A 9,609-nucleotide genomic window follows, 5' to 3' on the forward strand; every position below is an offset into this window, starting at 1 on the left:
TAGTCTTCTGACAAAAGACTTTCTCTAGCTCCTCCAGACAGTCGTCTACCATTGGGTATGGTATTAGGTTCTGGCAGTGAGGGAGGTGATCACCTAGCGTATGGCAACGAACACCCAGGGTAAATGTCGCCCCTGAATTCAACAGTTATGAGTTTGTGGATGTACAACATGTGCTGCAGTATTCATAGAACAGTGAAAGTTCTCTCATCTAGAGTTCCCTTCATTTATCTTTTCCCTTCCTCTTCAACTCTTTCTCTTTGTCTCCCACCACTAGGATTCATTTTCCAAAGCACATAATCAGCAGTGAACCAATTTATATTATCCTGAGATTCTGACTGGTGTCATCAGTTTGGTTCATTCATGTCTGTTTGAGAACTGAATAATTGGTTTGGAAAGTTCGGTCAACTGAACCAGTTATAGTGTGTTAGCAATCTCTAAACGTATCTGTCACTGCATGTTTAACTTGCATTATGCATGACAAATGTTTTTTTTTTTTTTTTAAATGGCATGCAAAATGCGGTTCTTCATAATGTAAATTTCTTCATAAACAGAGGAGGAGCCCGAGAATCTGACATATATAAACAGTGTTGGTGTGTAAGACCGAATAACATAAACGGTGAGATACTTCTTTATTCTTCATTTACTTACTGAACATTCAGACATTTATACAACTTTCACAAAATAAATATAATGAAAATGTCTCTATTATTTTCATCTAGATAAAACAGATCTCTGCTGTGATCTACTGAGGAGAGATTGAGAAGATGGCAGTAAGTTCATCAATAACTACATTCACAGAGACATTTTAAGCTTCATTACAATGTGATGTTCATCTCTTTTTTTATCTTGTGTAGATGTTGGTGTTTCTGGCAGCTATTCTTTCTGTTGTTCTGGTGAGCGGATGCAGTCAGGATAAAGACATGCCAGTCGACTGTTCTGACCTTTATAAATCAGGACAAACAGTCAGTGGGATTTACTCCATCTATCCAGCAGGTGACTTTCCTGTCTGGGTTTTCTGTGAGATGATCTCAGATGGGAAAGATGAAGACAAAGGAGGATGGACGGTATGAATGTGACTTTAGATCATTAAACACACATCAGAACATTCATTATGAATCATATCTTCTATATAAACACATCACAGGTGATTCAGAGGAGAATGGACGGCAGTGTGAATTTCTATCGGCCGTGGAATCATTACAAGAGAGGATTTGGGATTGTGGAGGGTGAATACTGGCTGGGTAAGATCTCACAGTGTGTGTGTGTTTGTGTGTTCATGTCCAGTGTTTGGTTGAACGTGTTCTTCATCTGTGTGTTTGTGTGGATGTTCATGTCCAGTGTTTGGTTGAACGTGTTCTTCATCTGTGTGTGTGTGTGGATGTTCATGTCCAGTGTTTGGTTGAACGTGTTCATCATGTGTGTGTGTGTGTGTTTGTGTGGATGTTCATGTCCAGTGTTTGGTTGAACGTGTTCATCATGTGTGTGTCAATTTCTCTTTCAGTCTGAAAGCCATCAGCATGAAGATCAGACGTGTGACTTAGACCTATGAAGAAACATTTCATTGTTTCTCAGAAACAAAAAACTAAATCAAATTATGGCTTGAGTGTTTTTTGCTTTACTCTGTTAACTGTGTAACTGTGTGGTGAATCATGTAAGAATATATATGGCTGTTGTGAACTCTCATCGATTATTTTTTTCTTTTTTCTTTTGGGTCACTTCTTTAAATTTACAATGGATGCAAATCAACAATAAACTTCAATAAACTGCAGCAATGAAAGGCATTATGTGTTAATGTGGATTTTTTTAAATCTCCACAATAGACATTGAAGCAATGAACAAAGAATTTAGTTCAACTGTTCATGAACTGATAAACATTCCACACTTTCCCTATAAATACAACCCTATATTTGTAAAAGAGCCACGTGTACTTTTCCTTACAGATATCCCCACTTATTTTTCAGCAAAAGTTTACGACTTACGTCAAGTTTTGCACCATCAAGTGGACTTTTGCTGACACACTGTGGTGTAATTCTCATTTAGTATGCTAGAGTATACAAAAAAAAAAATGTTAAGTCGGCTCTTGCAGTTAGACATAGCTAACAACAGCACACATGCTTGAACTAATGTAACTATCACTGCGTCAGCAACTCCACAGCTGCCGCTTTTAAAAAAAGCTACATGCAGCATAACATCACTGTTCTTTGGTCTTCTCCTGGACTGAAGCACGGGCTTTACTCGTCAGCACAATGGTGACCCGCAAAACTCAGACAACAGAAACCCTTCAAATCCCAACAGAACATTAAACACTAACAGATATCGCTAGATCTCAGCATCTTCACTTAAACCAGTCAGACTTAGTTTCTTTCATTCAAAACTGCTTATTTAAGGCATTATGTGTTAATGTGGATTTTTTAAAATCTCCACAATAGACATTGAAGCAATGAATAAAGAATTTAGTTCAACTGTTCATGAACTGATAAACATTCCACACTTTCCCTATAAATACAACCCTATATTTGTAAAAGAGCCACGTGTACTTTTCCTTACAGATATCCCCACTTATTTTTCAGCAAAAGTTTACGACTTACGTCAAGTTTTGCACCATCAAGTGGACTTTTGCTGACACACTGTGGTGTAATTCTCATTTAGTATGCTAGAGTATACAAAAAAAAAAATGTTAAGTCAGCTCTTGCAGTTAGACATAGCTAACAACAGCACACATGCTTGAACTAATGTAACTATCACTGCGTCAGCAACTCCACAGCTGCCGCTTTTAAAAAAAGCTACATGCAGCATAACATCACTGTTCTTTGGTCTTCTCCTGGACTGAAGCACGGGCTTTACTCGTCAGCACAATGGTGACCCGCAAAACTCAGACAACAGAAACCCTTCAAATCCCAACAGAACATTAAACACTAACAGATATCGCTAGATCTCAGCATCTTCACTTAAACCAGTCAGACTTAGTTTCTTTCATTCAAAACTGCTTATTTTGAATTAGAATTAATACAGGTTTAGACGTTGATGTTTTATTGACAATAATAAAGTTTGAAATCACCGTTGTGGAAATAAGCATTTGCTTTAGTTGGGCTCTTGATCCTTGACATTTCAGCGTAAATCTGTTTGTGTTTATTATAACTGTGCATTTGTAAAGCACATTTGTAGTAGCTGTATGCACTTGAGAACCTCTAGGGAGATGAGAATTCTTATTTGGAGCAGTGATTGCAAATCACATCTGGAGTGTGTCATTTAGGTTTAATACTTTTGAAATGTTATGTCATTGTGAAAGTTCTTGAAACATTGCGCTAAACCTATTGTGAGTGGATTACATAGACATGAATCTGCACATGAAACTCAAAAAATTATTCTGGTAAATAGGTCAACTCTGAGCATCACACAACAAGGTACAAAAGTCACAAAAAAGGTTTGCATTGATTGTCACCATCACTGCATGAATAGGCGCATTTCCGGACTGTTCACATCAGCGCACGAACCCGTAAACGGAACGTTTCTGGCAGTTTCCGTGTATGTGCCCTGGCGCTTCTGGTTTCTGGACACTGACAGAAATTGACTCTCTTGTGTGCGGCCGTTTTCCAGTACACTCACTTATGCGATAAACTTCTGGACACGGACGTAAATATTTACTCAGTCACCAGTAAATCCACATACATCCCTGTACATGAGAAGTAAAGTCTCCACAAAATCCAGGGTACAAGCAGTTAAAGCTCCGTAAATGGCCACTCATGTCTCAGTAAACATCTATAAATAACCGTACACTTAATATATTTTAAATGCTATGGGCCTTCTACACAAAAATGCACCATATGCACTTATAAAAACTATCAACAAAGCCACAAACACAGCAATGTGTCAACAAAACTCATTTTTTATTTTCCAGCAAATGCAAGACTGCAATCATTTAACAGGACTGCACATATTATTAAACAAACTCAGCAGGACTGCAACATCATTTAGATTGAGAAAAATATTTTAAATATTTTGCAAACACAGACACTTCAATTAAATCATTAAACTGATTAAAAAATAAAATAATTTTAAAAAGAAACAATAAAAAATGTATACTAACCAAAAGACAAACACAATAATGAATACACTTGCAATGGACACTGCAATGGTCAGCGCACGAACCCGTAAAGGGAACGTTTCTGGCAGTTTCCGTGTATGTGCCCTGGCGCTTCTGGTTTCTGGACACTGACAGAAATTGACTCTCTTGTGTGCGGCCGTTTTCCAGTACACTCACTTATGCGATAAACTTCTGGACACGGACGTAAATGTTTACTCAGTCACCAGTAAATCCACATACATCCCTGTACATGAGAAGTAAAGTCTCCACAAAATCCAGGGTACAAGCAGTTAAAGCTCCGTAAATGGCCACTCATGTCTCAGTAAACATCTATAAATAACCGTACACTTAATATATTTTTAAATGCTATGGGCCTTCTACACAAAAATGCGCCATATGCACTTATAAAAACTGTCAACAAAGCCACAAACACAGCAATGTGTCAACAAAACTCATTTTTTATTTTCCAGCAAATGCAAGACTGCAAACATTTAACAGGACTGCACATATTATTAAACAAACTCAGCAGGACTGCAACATCATTTAGATTGAGAAAAATATTTGAAATATTTTTCAAACACAGACACTTAACACTAAATCATTAAACTGATTAAAAAATAAAATAATTTTAAAAAGAAACAATAAAAATGTATACTAACCAAAAGACAAACACAATAATGAATACACTTGCAATGGACACTGCAAAGCCACACTGTAAAAAATAGCCATATTCTGACAGTAACATACTGCTTTTTCATTAAAACAGTCAAAAACTCACGTAGAAAACAATGTATTCTGGGTAATATTTGTTGTTTTCGAGAAAGTAGCCTTCTGCAGTCCTTGTAGTAACAGCGTTCAGAGTCGACACTCAGAGGCTGTGTTTCAAATCACACCCTACCACTGGTGGAGGTAACGAATTACAACTACTCACGTTACTGTAATTAAGTAGTTTTTTCGAGTACTTGTACTTTTTTGAGCATATTTTTAAAGCTGTACTTTTACTTGTACTTAAGTACAAATTAGGCAAAATAATAATAATATATAATCTACTTCGTTACTTTTAAATCATAGTTCATTACTGTCGGTTCTGTAGGCTATAGGATTAATATTTTTTATTTTACCTTAAAATTACATTGACTTAATGTGATTTAAAACGCACCTGTCGTAGTTAACATTTTGGAATAATTTATTTATATAGCCTACTTTGGTTTTATTTCGTTTCACTGGTAAAGATCTTTTTTTCTTTACACCAAATTTAAAAACGAGTGCGTTTGAATGCGTTTTGATTGTGTTGTTTGGATTGTGGAACTATGCAGTTGTTGCCTTTAAAATTACATGGTTACTGTTAATGTTTTCATTTAAGGCCAGTTTATAGTTTCAACCCAATTTAAAAACAAAAGCTAAATGCTTTTGTCAGTAGGCCTACCTATGTTTTTATTGAATGTAGCCTATTTACTGTGCAGTTACTGCTGTTAATTTCAGATGGTTACAGTTGTTGTTTTCAAAAGCCAAAACCCAGTTTAGCCTGTTAAATACCAAATAAACATTTTGCTTATGTGTACGTTTATTCTTTCTTGTTTGTTGCTTGATAAAAATTAATAAAATCGGAAATCGGTATCGGAATCGGCCAGCTTGCTTGTAAAAAATCGGTATCGGAATCGGCTATGAAAAATCATGATCGTGCATCACTAGTAAAAGTCTATAAATTACCGTACACTTAATATATTTTAAATGCCTTATCCACAAAAATGTGCCATATGCGCTTATAAAAACTGTCAACAAAGACACAGCAAGGCATCAACAAAACTCAATTTAAATTTTTCAGCAAATGCAAGACTGCAAACATTTAACAGGACTGCAAATATTATTAAACTCAGCAGGACTGCAACATCATTTAGATTGAGAAATATTTTGCAAATATTTTGCAAACACAGACACTTCAATTAAATCATTAAACTGATTAAAAAATAAAATAATTTTAAAAAGAAACAATAAAAAATGTATACTAACCAAAAGACAAACACAATAATGAATACACTTGCAATGGACACTACAAAGCCACACTGTAAAAAATAGCCATATTCTGACAGTAACATACTGCTTTTTCATTAAAACAGTCAAAAACTCACGTAGAAAACAATGTATTCTGGGTAATATTTGTTGTTTTCGAGAAAGTAGCCTTCTGCAGTCCTTGTAGTAACAGCGTTCAGAGTCGACACTCAGAGGCTGTGTTTCAAATCACACCCTACCACTGGTGGAGGTAACGAATTACAACTACTCACGTTACTGTAATTAAGTAGTTTTTTCGAGTACTTGTACTTTTTTGAGCATATTTTTAAAGCTGTACTTTTACTTGTACTTAAGTACAAATTAGGCAAAATAATAATAATATATAATCTACTTCGTTACTTTTAAATCATAGTTCATTACTGAGTACTCCCACAATTTAAATTGATATTCAAACCTTTGACGGCACTTCAGTAGCCAATAAAGATATCCGATCATAAACGGACCAATAAAAGCCCTGATATCTGAACCGGGAAAAGCCGCCGCCGCTGCTGCAGGGTTGAAGAGCTGATCAGCAGTGTTCATTTTGACAGCAAATTTTGATTTAGTTTTAGTCACAGTCTTTTTATTAAAATGTAATTTAGTTATAGTCATATTTTAGTCATCTGAATTGTTTTTAGTTTTAGTCTAGTTTTAGTCGACTAATCTACAGTAAATGTAGTCGGCTAAAATCTAATGGGTTTAATTACAGTGCATTTATTAAGCATTTCTCTAAAACTCATTATATTGGCTTGATATTAAGGTTTTATCATGATAGACACTGATTTAACTGCGGTGACACACAACAAGCCTTTATGATAAAATTAAATAAAACCACTTCTCGTAAAGAACAAGAACATGGTCTTCTTTTTAATGAAATACCAATGGTTATATCGGCTAATTATGCATTAATGAAATACCAATTGTTATTTAGGCTAATTATGCATTCTTTATAGCAACTTGTTTACCATATTCTTCATTGTTTCAAGCAGACATATTTATTTCTTTAGATTAAAGATTAAATTTAAGATCTAAAGATTAAATTTAGATTAATCGTTAGGGCTACTAAAGTTGTTCAGTCAAGAGCAGTGCATGATTTTATGTCTTTCTTTTGTTGCTTGATTAACATCAATGGCTTGGACAATAGCAACTAAATTAGGCTGCTATCCCTTAAAAAACCGAATGCACAGCTGCAGTGGATGCAGTGTACTGATACACGTTCTCCCTACTGTTTACGGTCACTTAAGACGTAATCAACTGTGTTTATGTGAATACTCGTCAAAACGGACAATTTGACATCATTTTGTGTGTGATTCTCCGTTCATGCGATGCGAAAGAGTACTCGCGCGCTGTGAGAGGCGCTTTCTGTGTGTGTGCTTCAGTGTCTGCGCTCAGAAACTGAGTGAGTTTGACACGCATCCTGCTCCTGTCGATTACAGAGTCTGAATATCCACGCGGGATTGCAGGTATTGCGCATAGTTTAATAATTCCCGCGCAAATGTGGTGAGTGCTTTATTGTAACATGAGAACACAGTGATGTAATCGCAGACAACTGGATGCGAGCTCTCAAATAGGCCTAACTTATACAAATCAACTGCCTGTCCTGTCTCTCCGATATTGCTTGTGCGCACTCAGACTGTGTGCAATTGTGATCTCTCTGTGCTTTTTAAAGTAGAAATTATTTCTCTTTGCTCCTGGATCAAACTTTGTCAAAAGTTATCAACCATTCAGAATACACTCTCAAATAGGATGTGTTAGTTAATAACACATTTTTTGTGTTATGGCCATTTTAACACATTTTGTGTAACTTTTCAGTTGATCATGTGTAAAAAGAAAGAGAGAGAAACAACACAGTGTGTCCAACACAATATGTGTTAACTATCATCCAATCACATTGCTGCCTATGTCGCTCCACAAGCTGTTAACCAAATATGTGCCTCTTTTTTCATCGGTGGATGACGTGGATGCACTCATGTCAGGTAAATGGATTTCCCCGCTAGAAATGTAGTGTTCCCAGAGCGTTCTCAGAATGTCCCGCTGGTGTCAATGATGTTCCCAGAACGTTTCCCGAGATGCTCATGATGTGGAGTTCTTTGAAGGGTTGGGGGACATTATTTGGAGGACCTTCAGGGATCAACACTGCCCAGAGTGGATTTGGTCCCACAATACAGAGTGTTAAAGTAACACTGAAGCAGAGTTGAAGTGAATGAGAATGTTAACAAGCAGAATTACTGAAGGAAAGAGAAACAGAAAAAAGAGAGAGATGAACAGAAACACAACTACAACTGACTCCCAGTCACAGCCTTAGATGAAATCAACTGAAATAAAACACATTCAATCTCTGAAGATCTCAGCAGAGGAGGATTAAACAACTCCACAAACAGCATCACCAGCTTCATGCATTACTAACCAGTTAGACTTTATTTCTGGAGTATCTAAAACAGAAGTTCTTTATTGAGAATTAAGGTTTAGATTTTTTTTTCAACTTACCGTTTTGGTGATTAGCATTTGCTTTAGTTGCCTCTTGACCTTTGACTTTTTAAGAGTTAGAACTTCTTTTGCTGTATCAATAGAGTTTATAAAGTTCATATGTGATGGCAAGAAACTTAATGCCATTTCATGCGTGTGAGTTTCTTATTGCATTTTATCTAAATCTGCAGTGCTTTTATGGTATGAGACCATGTGAGAAAACTAAATGAACCATTTTTAAAAAATATAGTTCATAGAGAGGTTTAGCCTCTGGCTCTCATAGACATGAAGAATCAGCATGTGAATCTCAGCGATGGTGACTAAATATTCTGATAATTTTGATATGTTTTTTGAACGTCACAAAACAAGGCAGTAAAAAGTCACAACAAAAATAAAAGCAAATAGTAAGAATAAAAGAAAATCCTAAAACAATGCACCGGCATAATTTATTCATGTTGCAATGCATGCTGGGAGCCATGGATGAGTTATGATTTGTGCACCCAGAATGCACTGCAACATGAATCTGTCTGATGATCATCACCATTGTTGAGATTCATATGCTGATTCTTGATGTCTGCGTGTTTAAACAGAACAGATGTTCTAAACTGGTGTGCAAAGTGTTTTTAAAGTTCTTCGTGTTTCTTTTTGAAATGCAGGTGTGATCAATAACTTAAGCTATGTTACACATTACCACTGTTGACATCCATGAATCAGGCCATGCATGACAACTACAACCGTATAAATACCAGCCGATATAATCTGATCACATTTACGCTTGCTCTTTCTTACCGTAACCAATGTGTTTCATAAACAGTTACAACAACCAGAAAAAAACTAAATTTGGCAATTCAAGGGTCAAGAGCACAACTAAAGCAAACACTTATCTCCACAGCGGTGACTTCAAATTGTATTATTTTCAATAAACATTAACATCTAAATCTCTGTTAATTCTTAATAAGAAATTTTTTGATGCATGACAAAAAAAAGTCTAACTGGTTAGTAATGCATGA

At 35.9% G+C, this 9,609-nt stretch overlaps 1 protein-coding gene across 1 annotated transcript; it reads left to right on the top strand.

The window, feature by feature from the left end:
* The first annotated feature begins 718 nt into the window (after positions 1-718).
* On the top strand, positions 719-1,541 carry LOC107573408 (microfibril-associated glycoprotein 4-like). Its single transcript, XM_016259843.1, has 4 exons — positions 719-770; positions 855-1,064; positions 1,145-1,416; positions 1,502-1,541. The coding sequence occupies exons 1-4, from the start codon at positions 765-767 to the stop codon at positions 1,539-1,541; spliced, it is 528 nt and encodes a 175-aa protein (XP_016115329.1). The 5' UTR covers positions 719-764.
* The last annotated feature ends 8,068 nt before the right edge of the window (positions 1,542-9,609 follow it).

The sequence above is a fragment of the Sinocyclocheilus grahami genome, unplaced genomic scaffold, assembly GCF_001515645.1.
Source record: "Sinocyclocheilus grahami isolate Dianchi unplaced genomic scaffold, SAMN03320097.WGS_v1.1 scaffold1936.1, whole genome shotgun sequence".
Taxonomy (NCBI): domain Eukaryota; kingdom Metazoa; phylum Chordata; class Actinopteri; order Cypriniformes; family Cyprinidae; genus Sinocyclocheilus; species Sinocyclocheilus grahami.

Coding starts and splice junctions, on each gene's coding strand:
- LOC107573408 (XM_016259843.1), top strand. Junction 1,065..1,144: donor AAGACAAAGGAGGATGGACG/GTATGAATGTGA, acceptor AACACATCACAG/GTGATTCAGAGGAGAATGGA. Junction 1,417..1,501: donor TGGTTGAACGTGTTCATCAT/GTGTGTGTGTGT, acceptor TTTCTCTTTCAG/TCTGAAAGCCATCAGCATGA.